The 21,973-nt window shown below is 40.2% G+C and overlaps 1 protein-coding gene across 10 annotated transcripts in view; it reads left to right on the forward strand.

Moving 5' to 3' along the window:
* The window catches only part of PDE1C (phosphodiesterase 1C), a 480,765-nt gene that overhangs the window by 94,658 nt on the left and 364,134 nt on the right, over nt 1–21,973 (forward strand). For 5 of the 10 annotated variants that reach the window (XR_013537384.1, XR_013537378.1, XR_013537385.1 and 2 more), the window contains exon 1: nt 1,600–2,394. The exons of the other annotated variants lie outside the window; for them this stretch is intronic. Coding sequence is in view for 2 of the 5 variants with exons in the window: in XM_073003805.2 (XP_072859906.2) it covers nt 2,310–2,394 (85 nt within the window). In the remaining 3 variants the exon portion in view is untranslated. Of the gene's footprint in view, nt 1–1,599; nt 2,395–21,973 lie in introns of those variants that run through there. 10 annotated transcript variants of the gene reach the window in all.

Raw genomic sequence — 21,973 nt, forward strand, 5'->3', positions numbered from 1 at the left:
GTGAGGAAAAATCCTCATGCTGAACAATTTCTAAGTGAGCCTGGAGAACAAGAGCAAGAGCATTATTTTAAATAAATTTTGCTCGTTGTACCTTTCAAAAAATCTGTAATGCCTTAGGTCTCTCAGGGTGTTGAAGCACCTGCAGCCTCACAAATGCATGAACTGAGGGAAATAAGTTAAACACAAAGGCTCAGAGGGCACTATTTATTGAGATAGTTAAAACAGTAAAACATTTGCCATTACAATAACTGAAGATGTCAACGTTTATAGACAATTAGTATCATGTATGGGAAATGGCATTCTACTGTTTCCTGAATATGTTATATCTATGGCCTTTCTTATGAACATAATTCAAGATGCTTACAAAGCTCTCAGCTGGCTGAATCAGAGGACCACCAGGGGTGGGGGCTGCAGTACCATTCTTCTGTACTCCCCCATAGTACTCAGTCATTTTCCCTTTGGGAAACTGTTTCTTAAGGCATATGAGTGTTATTACTATTAAGAGGAACAAGGAGCCTTCAAAAATTACCTTTGCTTTTTCTAAAGGACCTTGCTTGGTTCTATATCTGGTGGCTTCTAGAATGTTAGGAGATGCTGAGACGCTGTTGGGATTAATTTACTAAATGCAATGCCTTAATGGTGCTGCATTCTTCAGCTGGAAGGCCATGGGAAAAGGTGAAAAGGTATTGAAGGTTTTTGGGTGGAGGAGCAGCCTGAATCTTATCCAATTCTTTCTTGCAAGACTGTTGAACCTTAGGATCAGGGCCATGACACAGTGTGGATGTGGAGGAAAGCTCTCAGTTTATGTAAGAGAGAGAGAGAGAGATTAATGAGGTAGGGGAAGGCCATCTCTTCATGATATGCCTGCAAGCAGAATAGTCTCAGCAGCTGGTCACCGCAACAGCTACCGTAATTAATCAAATCAGGGCAGTTGGCTGGAGTTTCAACTATAATTTTGCCTTGTTTCCTTATAAAGGAATATGTGTCAGTTACTAGTAGGCTGATTGGATACCAAAGGATGCCAGTGGTTTTGGAATTTCAGCGTGTCCCTCTAGGTAGGCACATGCAGATCATATAGTGATATAAGCAGCACTCTGTACCACATTATTGTGCCCCTCTCTCTTGAAATAAACCAAGATTCCTTTTGGAATACTGTAGATGATGGATGGATTTCAAATTCAGAATATGAGGGTTCCTGAACTGCTGAGCGATCCATGTAAAAGATAAAAGTTTCACTAGCTGTGATTCCTTCTCACCACCTGCCTTGTGCATGTGCCACTGTGGTGGAAATTTTTAGAAGTAAATCTTCTCAGGATCTGAATCTGGTAACCAAATATATGCAAGAAATGACAAGGTCAGTGCCATTGACAGTTTTAAAACCAGTGCCAAGTTACAAAAAGCCTGCAACATATTTTTGACCTACTTTCTATTTACATGGAATCAGAAACATCTTGGGGGAATTTTTTTAGGAAGGTTCAAGGTTTCTATAATTTTGAGCAGGGCTTGCACAAGACATTTTGCTGCCTGAGGCAGTGCAACTAATGATCCATTAAGTCATGGTGCAGAATCCCCAGTGCCAGTCAAGTTATTTTGGTACATGAAGCAGAAAATCCCACAAGCATCTCTTCCTCTCCCTGCTAGCAGTGCAAATAAATATTACTATTAACAATGTAAACAACTAACAAACTGTTGCCCTTTCATGATAATCCAGAATTGGCTGTCTGAGGTGGTTGTTTCACCCTGTTTAAGGTTAGGGCAAGCCTCGCCTTATGATTATAAACTCTTGGGCACACAGGAAACATTTAGGCTGCAGAATGTCACAGGTCTCTTGCAGGAAGCTTGTACATCCAATAATTCACAAAGGTTGCTTATAGGCTAGTATCTCTAAATATTCTTTTCTGTTATATCTTGTGCTCCTACAGATGTGAATGACATTCACACCTTGAATTGGGTGTAGCTGTTAATTACCACTGGTTTGGGATGTGAGTCCTCCCTAACCAGTGGTGAAAGCCTCTGAGTAAGATATGTTAGCAGCATGCTGCTGTGACAGCCTTAGGAGGTGGAGAATTGCTGCCTGGTGCGTCCCTCCCTCTCTCTCTCAGATCCAGAGCTGTGCATCAGGAGATGTGTGAACTCAGTTGTGAGTGCTGCTGCTGCCAACAGGAGAGATTCAAGGGGAACTAATTGCCAGCTCAGAAAAAGCTCATAATTCCACAAGGAGAGAACCGTGGTTGCTGCTGCTGCTGCTGCTGGAGTTCAGATCTGCTGTTACTGCTCTCCCTCCTAGATTCTTTCCTGGCAGGATCACCATGACAGAACCAAGCAACAGAAAAGAAGGATTTAAAAAATGCCGGAGTGCCACTTTCAGCATTGATGGCTATAGCTTCACAATTGGTGAGCATGTTTTGTGGGGATGGTGTTTTTTCCCCCCTGTAATCTTAATACCAAAAATAGGGATGGAGGAAGTGGTTTGTCCAAGATGCCTTTTGGAAGATGTTGCTATACTGTAACTTTTGCCACCACCCCCACTCCCCTCTGTTTTACTGGCTTTTTCTGAGGCAGGAAATGTGCCTTTCCCAAACACTTGCTTTTGGGCATCGTTTCACTGTCAGAGAGAGAGGCAAGCAGAACTTTTGTGTCTTTCGAAACCCTTATCTCAGGAATGCCTGTTTTGTCAAGTTTACATATTTCTAATATGTTTGCTGGCTTACTTCCTAAAAACTCAGGAACACAGTGTATGATTACCTGTCTGTGCCTTGAGTTTGCGTAACCGAAAAATGAAAGAGCTATATGGTCCGTGTACACTGTGTGAAAACAAGGGTGGGTGATACCTTTATTAGACACGCACATCTCACAGACAGAACTTAGCTTTAAAGTGTTGCAGGACCCTTCATTAGGCTGGACATTACAAAGCTTGGAGGTAGGGGTTGGACTGGTGTTTTCAGATTGACTTTGTTTTCTTTTACTTCGGTTTTTAGCTAGTTGAATGCTCAACCCATGACCATTACCAGTGGCATAAAACATGATATCTTTTCTGAAATTTCTGTTTTAGTTTCTGAGCAGAACACTAAATTGGAAATTAAGAAGGCAAAAAGCTCATCTGTTCTCCTTGGGGCCCCCCAACAATAACAGTGGGCTACAAAGGGAGGTGCTTGAGTCTGTGTGAAGACATATTTTCTGACCATCCCAATGTCAAAAAGCAGAGATTGATTGTGCTAAATTTTTCAAAGATGAGGGACACTCTGCACATGCTCAGATATACTCATTTCTCTGTGTTCAGTTCCATTTTCTTCTGAGAGCATTGCAAAGAGGATAAAGAGTTAAGCTTACTTAGTTGGGGGAAGAAAGACAAATTGCTTAAAGCAAGAGGTGCTGCTCTCCATCTTATTTGTTCTTATCACTGTGTACAAAGGTTAGACTCCTAGGGTAAACCAAGCAAGCTGTTATTCTGACATTTTATATGTGACTGAACTCTACTGTGCAAATCCTTGTGTAGCAAAACAAAACAAGCTCTCCTGCTGACTTAATTTTAGTTTATAATTTGAGCAGAAATTTTCTGAGGAATGAATGATCAGTGAGGCTCTGTTTGGCATTCTTTCTTCTACACATCAAGAACAGATGCTGTTTCTGACGGTGCACTTACTCCTTGTTGCTGTGGTGTAAATAACAATAGAGTTTCATTCTGGGTTGAGCTACATCTATCAGCTTTTTCTTGCTCTTGTTGCTCTTTGCACATGCTGTGTTAAAACCCCAGGAACCCCACTGAGAATTAGAACAAGTGCTAGTGATGAGGGAGAAAATTGGTTGTACCTCCATGGAAGGAACTTGCCTGGTGCTCCTTCACAATTGGGGAGTGAGGAGCTGAGAGCAGATTGTAAGTTAGAGATTTTATGAGTAGAGAATGATCAAGGCAGATCAATAGCTGTGAAAGGCTGCCTAAGGAGCTGCTGGATGTGGCAGAAGTCCCACTTGCCGAGAAGGTGGTATCCTTGCCTGGGAAAATCCCTCCCCCAAAGCAACTCTCAGAAAGCTTTATGTGGAGTTGATGAACAGTCAGAGATGTTTTTGCTAGGAGATGGGCCTGAAACAAAGTGTTGGGTTGACATATTTGGGACAGCCTTGGAGCCACCGGATGCAAAGCCATCTTATTCTCCTCACACAGGCATGAATCAAACCCATAAACAATGCCTGCTGGGAGTTATCATACCTATTTTACCAACTTGTAGGTCCCAACTGAATGGGCAAAGTTCCTTTAGGAATCTTGTATTTGGTCTTCCTCTTTTCCTGCTGCCTTCGACCTTTCCCAGCATTATTTTCTTTTCCAGAGAATCCTGCTTTCTCATGATGTGCCCAAAGTGGGACAGCCTCAGTTTCATTATTTTTGCCTCCAGAGATAGTTCAGACTTAATTTTATCTAGGACCTAGTTGTTCATGTTTCTGGTAGTCCAAGGTGTCTGTAAAGCTCTCATCCAGCACCATATTTCAGATGAATCATACTCCCCTCCTCATCAGCTTTGGTTATGGGTTTGACATCCAAAGAGATGAAGTTTTTTTTAAAAAAAATAAGTGACATAGTTAATAACTGCATTCTTTTGATCATTTTTAAGTTATTGAAGGCCTACTGCAGCCACCAGGCATGAATTTCAGCATATTCAGATTCCATTGATTTCAAAGAGAAAAAGCTATGCCTATGCTTTAATTTTCCCAGGAAAATCAATGAGATGTGCAGCCCAATTTTATCCATCTTTACTCAAAGTATGTTCCACTTGATTCAGTGGGATGTGCTCTTCAGAATGCGCATCTAGAACTGCAACATTGCAGTGTTTAGTTTGGTTAGATTATAATTTCATCTACTCAAATGTACACTTTTATATTGTGCACTGGGTATAAAAAGCAGGGCATTCTGTAACACCCCCAAAATAAATATGAATGTATCACTTTTTATTTATTTGTCTGCATGTGTTTATACATATAACACGAAAATATGTTAAATAATCATAGTGATATTTATTGTTCTTCTTTTGAACATCCGTAATGCTACATGGGTATCATAGAATTCTTTAAAATAACCCTACAGAGTTATTGTGTTGTTATTCTCTATATGGCACATGGCAGAGGGCTAAGCGTGAGAGACAATGACTTGTCAAAGGCCACCTAATGCATTCATAGCTGGAATGAGATTTGAAACAGGTTTCATAACCTGGCTAACTATACAGAAAATCATATGTATTCAGAATATCTGTAGAGATTCTCAGTCATCTAGGTGAGGTTATTTGGAAGTTGAGTAATGGCAACTGGACTTCTTTCTTATTAGATTGAAATGTTCTACTCATCCATGTAGCTTCTTCAGCCTGAAGAGAGTCGGTAGGAGACCCCTGATATATCCTTCATGTTGTTTTTACTTTCCCCTGGCCTGAATAGGCTTGTTAGAACAGGCAGAATGAGCAGAATAGTCATAACATCTGCAAATGTTTTTTCTATCTAGAATTTTCACAAAGTTTGTGCTGACATCTTCTGTGATTAAGGAATAGTTGTAGACTCAGTTCTCTCTGCGCCTAAATCCATATATGTACTATAAGCTGTTAAGTCAGTTCTGACTTTTGGTGACCTTTTTCAGGGTTTTCTAGGTAGAGAAGACTGAGAAGTGGTTTCCCATTTTCTTCTTCTGGAGGCGTCCTGGGACTGTGTGGCTTGCCCCAAACCACAGAGGCTGGCCCTTCTCTATGGAGGCACAGTGGGGAATCCAACTCCCAAACTCTGGCTTATTTCTGGCTTAGACAGATACCTAAACTACTGAGCTATCCAGCCAGCATATACCCCATCATAAACTATTACCCCAATGCCTGTCTGCCCAAATGAGCATATAAAAAAGGTCCATGCATTTACAGCATCCAATATTATGTGGAAGGTCTTATGCACTTATAGCAGTGTAGGTTTGAGCAGGGGAAAACAGAGAGATCTACTGGTATCTAGCAAATAGTAATGGAAACCATGCCACTTGTGCTAGCATTAGCGTTAAAGAGATGATGATCTCTCTGAAGAAAACCTGCCCTTTCCTTGCCAGCTGTTTTGTAACAAACTCAAGGTTGCATAGATGGTTTATATTCTCCACTTTATGTTCTCAGCAACTCTATGAGGAAGGCTACACTGAGGTAAAGTGACTAGCCCAGAGCCAACCTGTGAATTCCGTGGTTAAGGGGAGGTTTTCACCATTACACCTCGCTAGTTGTCACCATTACACTACTTCTACACTGGATACTTAAAATGAGGTCACCCTCATTTTATTTCTCCTGCTCTTGTTTACAGGAGTCTCCTATGGGAAAAGAAAAATGAGCAGGGAGAACTTATCTGGCACAGGGTTGGCTTCAGTTTTAGATGGAACAAAGTTGCCCCCTTAGGCAGGAGATGCAGAAGGAGAATGAATGTCAGTGAGATGCTGGAGGACATAACTGGATCTATATTCAGCCCACCCCATTTTAAGTTACCCTACTTCCTTCATCGCCAGTTCTGAAGTAAGTTTCTGTTCAAAGCTCTGCCCAGTTACTGTATGTGGAGTGGGGAATGGCAACAAAAAAGTCTTGGGCTGATCCTGTCCTGGTGTGAAAATCAGTGGAGTGTGCACTTGGATAATTTCTCTTTCAGGTGGCTATTATACCACTCTGTGGTATTTGGCTTTCCAGGATCAGAGTAAGGGTTTTTTTGCCACAATACAAGCCAAAAAAACTTGGGGAAATAAGAAAGAAAAAAATACTGTAGGTGCTAGAGGGTAAAATATAATGTAGATTAAATCAAAGGTATATTAAAGAGTTTAACTAGATGAAATCAAAGCCATTTTGCTTAACTCTTCTAGCTTCTAACATCTCCTGAGTCTGAAAGCTTTAAATCTTAGCTACACCAAAATCTATTTGAGACCAAATCCACACATCCTGTTTTCTGCTGTTTAAGAGGTTGTTCAGTCTCCCATGGATTTGAAATAATTTAATAGAGCTATGTGATGTTATTTGAGGCTTGAATCAATCCCTTCCTTGTCCCTTCTGTTTCCAGATTATTTCCCCTCACTTGGGGAAGCCATTTTTTTCTCTATAGCCCCATCCTTTGAAACCTATTATCCCCATCAATTTCCTTGTCTCAAACCAGACTGGTTCCTTTAGGGTTGGGTATAATTGGAACTACTCTGATATTAGTTGTAATGTCATCTGTAATGTCATCAATGAGAGTGGGGGTGTTCTCCCCAGCACAGTTACCTCTTGCCCTCTGTTTCATGCCTTGCAGGTTTGAACTAACACATTGCTTTACCCTGGGGGGGGGGAAAGAACAGTTAATGGCTCTAAGATCTTCTTCTACATGTTCTGCTCTTTTCCTTCCATTTCCTTTCCTTTGCATTCCTTTCCATTGTCCATACAAGGACAGGGCTTGTGCATATCCCTTCCAAGGGGTGGAGACCAGGCAGAGAATGGTGAGGGCATGAGCAGGAAGGAGGAGGAGTCTTATATGGTGAAAAATGTACTCACATTAAATTCATGGAAAATTTTTAAAAGGGAAGGAAGCTTGAAGCGAGTCATTATGGATCTGTTGGGAAAAGGGATTACAATTCCTTTTCCCTCATATCAATCCTAGCCACACACCTTGTGGTGATGATCTCTAAGACACATTGTATCCAAGACAGTGCTAGTAATATTTAGATTTGTTTATTAATACTGTATAATCATAATGGGGTCTAGCTTTCTAATGTTTTATCAGTGGATCTCAATCTTTGATGCATGGTTGACGCACATTTACATTATCTCTGCAAAAAATAATAAAAGTGGAAATTTTACAAGCAGAACTTGGTAAATTTTCCGCGGGTAATTTTTGGGGAGTGCAATAAATTATTTGCTTCTTTTTTTAAAAAAAAAAACTTTTCAAAACAGGCCTTTGTCTCTGTTCAACTTGGCAGTCATCATTCCTCCCACCCCATTACCCCTGAATAAAATTATCATTATGCCAAAACATTCTTCTAAAGAGTTATGAGTTTGGTCTAATAGAATCTGTGCCAAGATTTGTGGTGGCAGTAAAAACAAATGAAAGAGGGGAAAAAGCAGGGGGATTCCCTCAGTTATAATTCCTTCCATTTATATGCAGGTAGGGCATCTTAAAAGTATGCTTTCAAGTTTTTATCCGTACTTGCCCCTGTCTGTCCCCACTTCATTTAGAGCTGGAAGTTTAGAAAGGTGAAATTGTAGCATAAGCCTACCATGGTGCCCATATAAGTTCTGTGCAGATTTATTATGTTGAACAGTGCAACCTGTACTATGTCTCACATCAGCCTTGTTAGGCATCAGGAGGCAGACGTTTAGTGCTTCGAGATCCTTTCTTTGCTGCCATTATAACAAAATGGCTACTAGATCTTTGGGAGCAGTGCTGTCCTAAGTGTGGTGTAGTGGGTGAAGTGACAAGTTGGGACTCGGGAGGCCTGGGCTGGAAAACCTGCTCAGCCATGGACACTCACTGAGGAGTGTAGAACTGGTTAAAGTGCTCTTTAAATACCTCACTTGCCTTGAAAGCCATATTAGGGTCTCAATCAGTCAGTTTGGACTTGAAGGCCTGTAACAAGAACAACAGCTGCCTGAAGACATTTTGGTGCCTGAAGCATGGAAGTGGCACCCCCCCCCCACAGAGAAGGCCCCAATGAAGACACTTGGTACCCAAAGGTGGGCAGATTATTTTTAACAGATGAAGCAGAAAATCCTGCAAATACCTCCCTCACAAGTGGCAATAGAAATGTACTCTTAACAGAATAGGTATCTAATAATTTGTTGCCCTTTTATGTCCCCCTTCCCAAATCTCCTGCCTGAGATAGCCACCTCAGTCTGCCTAATAACAGAGCCAGCTCTGCTTTGTTGTGCTTGACTATTTTACTCGCAAAGTTTAGAATCTGGCTTTGAGGTCAGAGCTACACATGTTCACTCTGTCAGTTTAGCACATGTGTAGGAGGCCACTCATTAACAGATGGTGTGCCATCTTTAGGAGTACATCATGTTTTAAAATGATTAGACAAGGTGTGTTTTGCTTTTTGTATCATTCGGATCATTTGGTTGTTGCTGTTTTAAGACTATACACATGATACTAGTCATTTCTAATTCAGAACAGTTTACTACCTACTCTCAAGCATAAAATAAATGTAAAGATGTTAGGCAGGTTTAATTTATAAAGCCATAAACAGCTTGGGTCAAAGCTATCTCAAGGACTAAGTCTCCCTTTATGAGCCTAGCCAGGTGTTAAGATAATCAGGAGAGGCCTTTCTCTTGGTCCTGCCACCCTCACAGGTATGATTAGTGGGGACATGGGAGAGGAAGGGCCTTGTCTGTTGCTGCTCCCGGACTCTGGAACTCCTTTCCACTGGGAGGATCTATCTTTGCTGTCCTTCCATATGCAGCCAAAGAACTTTCTCTTCAGATGGGCTTTCCCTTATTGACTGGCTATCTGAGAGGGGTTTTAAATGGATTGTTGCGCTTTGTTGCTTTTGAATGTGTTTCTACTATTGATTTTATTTACATTTTTAATATAATATTTGTTTGTTTGTTTTTAAATGCTTGCATACTTACTGTTTTTAGCTTTAAGCCGCCTTAGGTCCTTTTTAAGAAGAAAGGCAGGGTGAAAATATTTTAGATAAACAAGTAAACAAACAAATAAATGGGCTCCTAGCTTTTCAAGTAAATGTATAAAATGATCACATATTGGAAAAGTACTTCTATAAGTCATAACTAAAATTAGTTTCAGTTGTAACTCCGAGGATCCAAACATAATTATTTTCCCTTCCTCCAAAGTTGTTTTAGACAGTTTTTTAAAAAAGTGTAAATGCTGCAGTTTGATGGTCTGTGCCACAAAGTATATTCTCCTTCTGTTCACCTCATCATTGCTTCAGAGCTCACAACAGAACATTCATAAACCACCACTAAGTAATTATGAAAATAACTAAAAGTTACAGTTACATCACAAAAGCAATGAAGTTGTTCTTTTTAATGGCAACTGCAGTGTTACACCTCCCTTACTGGACACAGAAATTAATTTCAAGTAGCTGACTATTGTAACTAGTTACTTGCAAGCTCTGATACTGAGCACATGATCAATACTAGAGAAGCAGAAGGCCATTTACAAAGAGATTTCCATGAAAGTGTAGCTGCATCTATCTAACTTGACATCTATTCGCCTCGGGCCCCTCTTTCAGCTGCTTGCTTCTAAATGTTGGCCCTCTCAGGGTGATTCCCATCTGTCTTTGCATTGGGCATCTAGCCTTTGATTTTCACAGAATGAACTCAACCACATCAGTGTATGTTAGCCCTATTTTTAACTCCAAGCTTACTGTTTGAAGAAGTTGCTAAAAAGTAAAGAGCTTCTTGTGTTTTGTACAAGTTTCGTAATATCTGAAAATACTAATGATGTCCTGAGAGAAAAGTGTGATGTCGTTCTATTTCAAGTGGAGATACCTGAAAGTTAAGTTAGCTAGGACCAAGTACATTCTCAATGTATATGTTGTACAGGATTGGGCTACTGGTGGTGAAGCCTCTCATACTTGGTGGCTCAGCTGTTTCCTAATATCTGAAAATATTTTTGATGTCCTGAGAGAAAAGTGTGATGTCGTTCTATATCAAGTGGAGATACCTAAAAGTTAAGTTAGCTAGGACCAAGTACATTCTCAATGTATATGTTGTACAGGATTGGGCTACTGGTGGCGAAGCCTCTCATACCTGTGGCTCAGCTATTGTGGTAGATTGGAATGTTCCCAAACATTCCAAATATTCTGGAATCAGAGTCTCAAAACATTTCATTAGGAGGGAAGGGGAAGCTGTCAATTTGGCTGCAGTTAAAACATGACACAGATGCAGGGGGAGGAAGAAATGCATATATGCAGGATAGGCTGAGGACCAGAAAGAAACCTTGTAAGAGAAATATGCTAAACAGCAAGAAATCCAGAAGCAAGGTATCTGAAGGAAGGGTAGAGGGTATACATACATTGGGCAGAAACCGAATGGAAGGTATGTGAAGTAGGAGGAGGCTAGAGGAAAAGAACAAACATGACAAGGAAATAATGCAAAGAGTGGCAGCAGGTAGTACATTATTTGTGTATAACTTGCTCTTTGATCCAGCCTCTTGAGACCCAAGTAGCTTCAATGGCTGGAACACTTTTATATGAGGAAGAACTGCTTGGCAAAGCACTAAGCCTATGAAAATAGCCTGTCAAATAATAGTACTGGGCTTGCACAGCACTGTAACTGTACTATTTTATGTTGAAAGGAAATTACAATAAGAACAGAACATCAAAAAACACGACAAAAACAGAACAGGAAGCTTAGATTTTGAATCTAGGGGTGGGGGTGGAGGAAAGATAAAGGATCTGGAAGATTCTATGAGGAATAGAGAGCCCTTAGCTCATGATGTTTTGTATTTAGCCCAAATTTTATTGCTTATTTAACACTAGATTTTATATTTCTTTGTTCACCTGAAAAAAAATCGGGGGGGGGGGAAATGGCTCAGTTTCTAAGAATGGCATCTGTTTCTGAGAATAACAAGAGGAGGAAAGTGGGACAGAGAGATTACGTAGATAATTATTTTATAAGATAATTCTCCTCCAGTTGAAGAAATGCTATTTTTATTAACATTTGTTTGTTCTGTGTTAAAACCTGAAACCGATAACTGGCACAATCTTTCTTCTTTCTTTTTCTTAAAGGCCTCTTTTTAGATGCCTTTAAAATATGTTAAGTTCTATACCTTTCGAAAGATCAGACTTGTGTTGCATTAAGTGGCCCCATCAGTACCAGATAAATCAGCAGTCAGATTTAATTTGTTTGTACATAATGCCTTCCTGTTATTCTACTCTGTTTACTAGCATTATCTGCTGTCATGCAAATAATGGTTATTATTTTGTGTTTGCAAAGTCATAGCTATATAACTCCTCCTTTACTGTTAAATGGTATTATATGCATAGAGCTAGCCCTCTGTGTCTGGATCTTAGCCCCCCCTCCCCCAGCAGGTGCACCATAACACCAACCACACCACACACTTTTCTGCATCAGTTCAAGTGATCACATAGTCTGAACCAATGTGATGAATCAACTGTAGAAAAAAGCAGAAGCTCTAGTGATGGAGAGAAGAATTATAGATGGGGGGAACTCAGGGCTAATTTGTATTTACATCCCGTAGTCAATAGAAAAAAAATTGCAAATCTTACTGTCTCAATTCTGTAACAGTTCTACATTTTTTGTCACACTCTAATCTAACATTTCTTAGACAGTAGCCTGTGACATCTACTGCAGGGATGCCAACTCTGGTAAACCTGGGGCCCTGTAGAACAAGCAAGCAAAGTCACATTGACCAACAAAATTGCCAGAATTTTGATCACATTGACCAACAAAATTGACCAACAAAATTGCCAGAAAACACACACACACATACACACACACACACAAGATTGGAAGTGGTTATACATCTCCTTCCAGCTTTGGAAAAAAATGAATTGTTAAAACGTAAAATGGTGCAGAGGGCCAACAGTGTGTTTTTTGGGCTGATCAGTGTTCCTGGAAGCTTGTGGCACTGTCCAGGAAAAGAGAGGGCTGGAGTTGGCAAAAAACGGCCTTGGGACTGCATGCATCCCCTGGATCCTTCTTTTATGCCCTCTGAATTGGTGAACCTTAGGCCACTTTAGGGTGGCTCTTCATGTTGGAGCCTTCTCTGTAACTCTTTGCTCGATCAGTCTGCACCATGGCAGCAGAACAGGCTTGTAGATGAACTGACCGTAATTTAGGTACATGGGACTGGGAATAGGCTAGAGGCCAAGACTGCAAGAATGCGAAGTTGGGGCAAGGGAAGGAAAGGGAAGGAATGGACAATATACAGGCAGCCAGTTGCATGTGAGCAAAGAGCAAAATTTAGAAGCAGATGCTAATTTTGCCTTAAGGAGTCTTTGTGTTGAAAAGTGTGCAAAATGTTTTGATTAAAGGGCTACAGAATAAGGGACTGGGATTGGGGAGGAATTCAGGGCCATAATAAGATCCACCTCTGCCTGCAAAGAATGACCTGGCATTGGCTGGTGGCACAAGGAGCCTCTCTTATGATTATGTGCTAGAGTGGTGGGGAGAGTAGAAAGAGGGTGGAGCAGAGCAAAGGTGGCTGGAGAAGAAATAAGTCTCAAGGAAGGGAAAGGTATAGAGAGACTGAAGAAAGGGGCTACAGAGGGCCTCTAAAAGAAGAGAGCGATAAAAAGGTGAACATTGTAAACAGTAATAATATTTAAAACTGGCAACAGAAGAAAGGGATAGGCAAGGGAAGTTGCGCACCACTGCTCTAATTAGACAAGACTTTTCGTCTTGTATTTTTCCTCCTGTCTTCCCAAGTCTCCTAAAGTATTCTTACTCATTTCTTTACACTTAATCTTCTCTTCTCCTTTAAAACCTAACTGGAACTGTACCCACAACTGACATTGTTTTTCATTCCTCTCTTCTGCTACTTTTACATTCACATTTACTTGCAGCAGCTGCTGTTTCTTCTGTTGCCACATCTGTCCCCTCCAGATCGCAAATAACCCAATTTTTCATTTGACTTATACAGGTCTCTTGTGCTTTCTACAGGATATGGGGAAAATATGTGCTACATTTTTCCTCCTGAAACCTGTTTTACACCCTGGGGAGAGTGGTTGTTGTATTCTAGTTTTCTAAATCTGGTTAGCCTAATTGGCATATACAAATTAGATAACCCACATTACATGGTATACAAATTAGCATAATGTGCTAATTAATACAGAGTTTTCATATTAAGCAAATTGTGCACATTTAGTGTTGCAGTATTTTCCCAGAAATATATTTTAGAATCATTTATGCAGCAATCACTGATATGAGGGAGTCAGTATATTATAATGGTTGGATCTGGAACAGGGAGATATAAGGTCAAATCCCTGCTCAATTTCAAAGTTTGCTTGTCATCTTTTGGTCAGTTAGTACTTCTAAACCAAGAAAATCTTACAGGGTCATTTTCAGATTAAATGGGGAGAGGGGAACTGGAGAAAGCATCCATGTAAATTGCCTGTGAGGATAAATAATTACATTTTACACATTGGAAGTTCTGATAAGTTTCTAATGAGATGGCTGTTATTTTTTGTTATCAGTTCCTAGTGATGGCAAACCATACACTCCAGATCTATGAGAATACTACAAGCATCTTCCACAAGTGACAACTTATCATCTGATTTGTAAGGGGGAAAATGCAGGGGAAATTGAGGGCAAGTGACAGAAATCATGCAAATACAATGGTGCCCCGCAAGATGATGTTAATTCGTGCCATTGAAATCACTGTCTTGTGAAAACATTGTCTTGCGAAAAGCGTTTCCTCATTGGAATGCATTGAAACCCATTTAATGTGTCCCAAAGGGGAAAAATTGTCTTCGTCCAGCAAAAATCGCTCATAGGGAAGCCGCTTTGTGAAGCACCGATCAGCTGTTTTAAATCGTTGTCTTACGAAAAATGGGCCCGAAAACACCCGTTTTGCGAAGATTGCCCCTAGGGAAGCCATTTTGTGAAGCTGATGATCAGCTGTAAAAATCGTTGTCTTGCAAAAAAAAACGGTCCACGAAGCACGGACCAAATCATCCAGAAAAATTCCCGCATAGGAATCACTGTTTTGCGAAGCAAAATGGCGGTCGCAAAACCTTGTCGTCATGCGGATTTGTCGTTTTGAGGGATAATCGTCTTGCGAGGTACCACTGTATATGAAACAAAACAAGGTGTAATTTCCTTCAGAGATGCACACTGAACATTTTATTATAACTAGAAAATATCCTAATTTAACTTTGTTTTCCATTATTCTCTCTCTCTCCCTCTCACATGCACACAGAGCAGAGTTTGAGTATATTTTTGATAAATAAATTAACAATTCCAGAATCCCTCTGCAGAACAGTCACTGACAAGGCTGGCTGGGAGATTTTGGGAGCTCATGTCCAAGAAAGGAACAATATCAATCCTTTTGTCTTGATGAGCAGAGATATATCAGTTTTTATGTTCATTTACTGAGGTGTAAGACTTTTTAGGGACGTGGTGGCGCTGCGGGTTAAACCACAGAAGCCTCTGTGTTGCAAGGTCAGAAGACCAGCTGTTATAAGATCAAATCCACATGACGGAGTGAGCTCTTGTCGTTTGTCCGAACTCCTGCCAACCTAGCAGTTCGAAAGCATGTAATAATGCAAATAGATAAATAGGTATCACCTCGGTGGGAAGGTAATGGCATTCTGTGTCTAGTTGCGCTGGCCATGTGACTACGGAAACTGTCTTCGGACAAACACTGGCTCTACAGCTTGGAAACGGGCATGAGCACCATGCCCTAGAGTCAGATATGACTGGACTAAATGTCAAGGGGAACATTTACCCGACTCTTTTAATTGAGTAGAACTTATATTTGAATAAATGTGTCAAGGAGTCATAGAAAATACATGTAGAATTGGTTCCTTCTGATGTTCTGAAACTTCTTCCCAGAAATTTGAGTTTCACAGCAACCATAAATTCAGTAAGAAGTAAGAACAAAGGCAACAACAAGAAGTAGAAACTATTAATAATTTATACTCCTTCCTCTTTCTTTGGCAGATGTGCTTTTCTTCAAGCTAGCACTTAGCTAAAGTCTCAGCTAAGCCCTGAGAAGCTGGTGTGTGTGTGTGTAAACTGGAATTTAATGTTTCTGAGAGATATCAGAGACTCATGGATACCCAGTATGGTGTAGTGGATAGTCTGATGAACCAGGACTCAGGAGGCTTGTGTTCAAATCCCTGCTGAGCCATTGAAACTTACTGAGGGTATGGAACTGGTAAAGCCACTCCTTAAATATCTCACTTACCTTGAAAGCTCTTTTAGGGTCACTATAAGTCAGTTCTGACTTGATGTAACATCATCAGAGGGCTGTAAAACCCACAGAATTATAGAGTTAGAAGGGACTGCAAAGGTCAGCAAGTTCAACCTTCTGCTAAAGCAGAAAATGCAGGATGCATGAAGTTGGAGATCTGATTATCATTTTTGGGCTACAGTTCCAATAATTCCTCAGCCAATCATTTGCATAGAAAAATACAGTAAGACCCTCGTATCTGCGGGAGATTGGTTGCAAGCCCTCCCCACAGATGATGAAAAACACAGTACTCTATTTTAATAGCAAACACTATACATAGCATGGTCTCTGTCTCGATCTCGTGGCCAGTTCCAATAATTACATTGCCAAAATCTATTTCTCTAGCAAACACTATACTGTACAGTGATGCTTCGACTTATGACCATAATCCATTCCAGAAGATGGACATAACTCGAAATGGTCATATGTCGAAGCACCATTTCCCATAGGAATGCATTGAAATGCAATTAATCCATTCCGACCAAAGGGAAAAAAATCACAAAAAAATCACTCCAAGACTCATTGGAAATGCAATTAATCCCTTCCAGCCGAAGGGGGGGGGGGGAGAAAAAACAATCAACATGCAAAACCCATTGCAAATGCACAGAAAACAAACAGACCCGATTGGAAATGCACAGAGAACAAAGGGACAAGGTCGGAAATGCAAAGAAAACAAAGGAAAAAGCAAGGGAAGCATGAAGGACCCATTGATAATGGGAAAAAAACCAAAAAGCAACCAAACCCCCCAGGACACATTGAAAATGGGAAAAAAAACCCAGCAAACAAACAAACCCCCCAAGACCCATCACAGCACCGAAACATAACCCCCCAGCCTAAAACCACGCTGCAAAAATACCCAGAACAGTTTTTAAAAAGCAGAAAACAGCACCTTACCTTACCTAACAGGTAGTCCCAAGCCTCCCTGCACACATGCTCACTGAGAAGGAGAAGTCAGGCAGTCCCTCCTCAATCGCACTCACTTGTCGGGGCGAAAGAACTACAAAGAAGCAGCCTCTTTCACCACCTACAGTTAGCAATTTGAATTTCCCACCTTTCCCCCCTGCCTTTTTCTGTTTGTAAGTGGAAGCTCTGGTCGCAAGTAAAAGCAAAATTTTGTGACTGGAGCTGGTCGTAACTCGAAATAGTCGTAAGTAGGGATGTTCGTAAATTGAGGCACCACTGTGCATAGCATGCTCTCTGACTTCCTCTGTTGGCCAGTTCTTTAACTATTTCAAATATTTTCTGACCATGGATAAGTGAATCAGCAGATACTGATCCCATGTATAAGGAAGCCTTACTACAGTATATAGATACATTTGCAAACAGATTTCAGCTGTATGGAAAAGAACAATGTATTCTCAACATTGCAACATTTACCTGTGAAATTGTGGAAGTCTTCATTCATTGGCTGATAATATGGGAAGGTTTGTGTCCTATAATAGCAGGTCTAAGCAATAACTGTATGTTTTCCTTTGCATTTCCAGTTCTGTAAGAGGCAGAAACTTACCTGTTGTTTTAAAAAATGAAAGTTTGGAGTTCAGGCAGGATGACAATCAATAACAATCAGTTATTTTCAGCTTTCTCAAGGGGTTCTTCGAGGGTGGGGTGAGGGAAGCTGGAGATATACTGCTTTAGGCCGAAATGTTATAGTAAGTGAATTGAAACTGATAGAACATTCAGAACCACCCATAACTCACCAACAAGAGTAATGCCAACTGGTTCTGGGAAGGTATGGGAAAAGTACCAGGATTTCTAGCATTATTGTTGTAAAGGTTTATTGCGTTCAGTGGAGTAGTGGAATCAGAGGGTCAAAGTCTGGGATTTTTTGAGTATGACATCATCTGCCTCCGCCACCTTCCCTGTTCCCTCTGAGCCTAGCTGCAATCCTCATAGTAACTGGGGAGAAATGGATTTTTCCAATAATAGTACATATTTGTAAGCTGTTCCTGCTGTAATGTAAACTATATGATATATTTGTTAATTTGTAGGTTGAGGTGCATGATGGTCCAATTTTTTGGATGACAGTTCCTTAGCTGATTTCAAACCCTGTTAATTTCCATGCTCAATTCAAGACACTAGCAATTACAATTTCCAGAATGTCTGTCGTACAAGACAGCTACCCATTCCACCTGCTCCTCACAATCCATAATGTCAAAAGTGGTGACACGTAAGGATGCCAAAAGAATTAATACTAGAAACTATGCTTTTTTAATAGCAGCCCCTTCCCTTTGGAACAAACTTCCAACAGAGATTTGTCAGGTGCCTTCTTCCTGGTTTTTAAGAAAACAGTTCCTGTATTATTTAAAGCTGTCTTTTACTAGTGCTTTTTTCCACCTGAGATATTCAAATCTTAAGGTTTTTCTTCCTAACGTTTCGCCTGTCTTTGTGGCCAGCATCTTCAGAGGACAGGGGTCATAACAAGAAGATTATTATTATTTATACCCTATCTTTCCACTAAAAGATAACACTCAAGGTGGCTTATAAACAAATCCAGTAAATACTGTACATTAAAAACAATTAGCAACAAAGAATACAATTAAAAACAACACATGTGTAGTCAAGCCCTGAGTTCGTACTGTGAGGGACTTTTTATGACAAAAGTGCTACCATTTACAGAAATGAAGCATAGGCCCCAAATCTGTGTGCTTAATCTCCATTGATGCAGTGGAAGAATGAGTATGACCTGCAGTCAAAGTGTATGTAATTATATTGTTAGACCATAAGGCTTGTTTTTCTGCTCCTTTCCAAGAATTCATAAATGAATGTATTGATTTTTGTAGCATCCTTTTGAGCCCATCAAATTTCATTTCACTATTCTGCTGTGAGCTTCAAATGTTTATTTAGGCTTAAACCATACTCCTTGCTATTTCAGTAACAATTGTAGCCTTTGTGCCTGGCTTTTTCTCAGAGTTAAACTCATGATGAAGGAAAACTTGCAACAATTACCGGACAGTTTCACTTAATGAGATCTCTACTGGATTTCCAGAAGGCAGCACGAGGAATGTACTAGAACAATATGATTACAGTTACTCAAACTATTCTGTGATGTCACATCCTCCCTTTGTTGACTTTGCAGCTACAGTTCCATCACAAACCTTGTGGAGGAAGGCAGGAGCAGGACCCATTGTTATTATTTCAGCTGATATTATTTCAGTTCTAACTATCTTTATTTACATTCTTTATTTTGGCTGTTTGCCTCCTTGATAGATGACATTAGCAGAGTAGTAGAAAAATAAGCAATTGTTTAACACAAGGGGCTTTTATTCTGTGCTCAAAGGTGCACACATTTTTCTTTATTTGAATTACATATCTTTACTTTATTTAGATTTATACCCCGCCCCTCTAGACAAAGTCTACTCGGGGAGGCACTATGTTCAGCATTTTCTGTAGAATATTTATTCTGCAGAAACACCATTTGTGTTTAGAACATGTACAGTGGGATCTTGACTTAAGAACAACCCGAGTTAAGAACATTTTGACTTAATAACCACTCTCACAGGAAAATATTGACTTGACTTACATACTTAGATTTGAGTTACGAACTGAAAAAAACCATGTGGGAGGCAGGGAAAGTGCAAAATTTGAACTTTCAGTTAACTGTTGGCCAGTGAAAAGGGTGCCTGTCTGCTTCCTCACTCCTCCCAGCGTTTAGAGAGTGGATTGGGAGACAGTCTTCAGACTGCCTGGTACTGTACTGCCTGGACTGTATTTTCCCTGCCTTCCCTGAACCTTTCTTGACCTAAGAAAAAAAGAAACAAAATATCCCCCTCTAGTGGTCGAAGGCGGAATAGCAGCTTCCCATTAGTTTCTATGGACGGAAAAGAGCAGATACGGATCAAATGGTTTTCAATGCATTCCTATGGGAAATGCAGATTTGACCTGAGAACTTTTTGACTTGAGAACCGCCTTCCAATACGGATTAAGTTCTCAAGTCAAGACCCCACTGTAGTTTTTAAAAATATCTTGCAGAACTGAAGTATAGCAGCATTGGATAGTAGACACTGGAATTTCTTCAGTTACTTGCTGCTGCATTAATGTTAACTGCAATCTAAATTTTAGGCATATTATTGTTCTGAGTACTTTCTCATTTCTAATCTCTCACCCCTGTGACACTCTTGCAAAATTATATACTGTCATTTATTTTTTATAAACGGAGAAGAATAAGCAATAAACCAAGCCCACTTAAGGAATCCAGTTCTGCAAGTCTAAATTGTGACATCATACTAGTTCACTGTAGAAGAAATATTAGAATGTGATGCTGTGTAAATATTTGGGAAACCAATCCTTTCAAAATGGAGATCCTTGTTGCAATACAACTGCTAAAGAAGAAAAGAAAAATTAGCAACATTTTCCCTAAATATATATCTAGAATAGCTATCATGTGGGCTTTTATGTTTGAAATGTAGGTTGATTCTCCAGACTTCTGAAGACAGTAGTCCCTCTTGTATTCTAAAAATCACATGGAGAAAGTGCAGACTCCAGTTCCTTGAGGGATGACTGCTGCAAAGATAAACTGGCATCTTTATCCCATGCATTTTGAAGATCTGTGTAGAGCTGTAACCAGCTATTTTGACACCTAGCCTATTGGTTAAGCTTCAGTTATATGAATTTGGTATACAGGGGTGAGGGCATGTTGTCTCATATATATAAAATATTTGAATACATCAATAACAAATCAAATACACACAAAAAAGAATAATCACAAATTATATACACTAGACAGAATTTGGTCTAAATTAGGTAAAGGTTCCCCTTGATAATTTGTCCAGTCCTGTCCGACTCTAGAGGGTGGTGCTCATCTCCATTTCCAACCCATAGAGCTAGCGTTTTGTCAGAAGATGATCTTTTGTGGTCATGTGGTCAGCATGACTAGACACCTTCCCACTGTGGTGGTACCTATTTATCTACTCACATTTTTCATTTTGCATGCTTTCGAACCGCTAGGTTGGCGGGAGCTGGGACAAGGGACGAGGGCTCACTCTGTCACATGGATTCGATCTTACGACTGCAGGTCTTCTGACCCTGCAGCACAGAGGCTTCTTCAGTTTAACCCGCAGCGCCACCATGTCCCGCTTTGGTCTAAATTAGTTGTGCTTTATTCCCATTGATAATTGTCTCATTGATTTTATTCAGGCACAAGTTCAGGTAAACCAGTCTGGATCCAACTATTTATTGCTTAGAACCACTTGCAGCATATTTATAAATAAAAATATCTTTCAACATCTAGTGTGGTGTTTTCTAGTCTATAAAAAATACAAGATTATGTTCAAAAGTACAGTACATATATTTTTTCACATACAGTAAAAACTAAACATCGATTTATTACTTTGACAAATCATCGTCAGCATTTTCCCCCCACTAAAACTTTTTATCTCTATCAATCAAGTATCTTGTGGGCTTTTACATTTTTCCCCACATCTTTCCACATTATTGAAGTAAGAGCCTTGTGGCACAGTGGTTAAACTACTGTACTGCAGTGAAAACCCTGCTGACAACCTGGTTCAATCTCAGTGGATTCAAGTAACCCGCTCAAGGTTGACTCAGCCTTCCATCCTTCTCAGGTCGGTAAAATGAGTATCCAGCTCAATGGTGGGGGGAGGGCAATGAGTAGCCTGCATAATTAAACATGTGCTTTAAGCGCTATGGGGTGGTATACAAGTAGAATGCTTTACTTTGCTTTTTATTGCCAAGTATATCTTTGCTGCAGCTAATGGTGATTGTGTAAAATCTTCCAGCTGATGGATTAAAAGAAGGGCATCTTTTAATGTCTAAGCAGTTATAATACAGCTAATTTTATGACAGTGTCTTGCTTGTAGTTCGTCAGGTGGGGATAGTGGTGCAAATCTAGCACACAGTGAAATTGACATCATTATGATCTCATCCATGGCTGGCTGTGCCATTAGGCGGAGTATGGCAACTGCCTCAGGAAGCAGATGCTGCAAGGTAGTAATAGCATCTCCTCTCGTAGCTGTTCTTCCTCAGTCTTTCAACTATACCTCCTGTTGCAAAACAGAGCTGTGTCTCATGGGCGATGAGGGTGTTGTTCTGTTGCCAATGCTGAAATTACATTCAATTG

The sequence above is a fragment of the Pogona vitticeps genome, chromosome 6 (assembly GCF_051106095.1).
Source record: "Pogona vitticeps strain Pit_001003342236 chromosome 6, PviZW2.1, whole genome shotgun sequence".
NCBI lineage: Eukaryota > Metazoa > Chordata > Lepidosauria > Squamata > Agamidae > Pogona > Pogona vitticeps.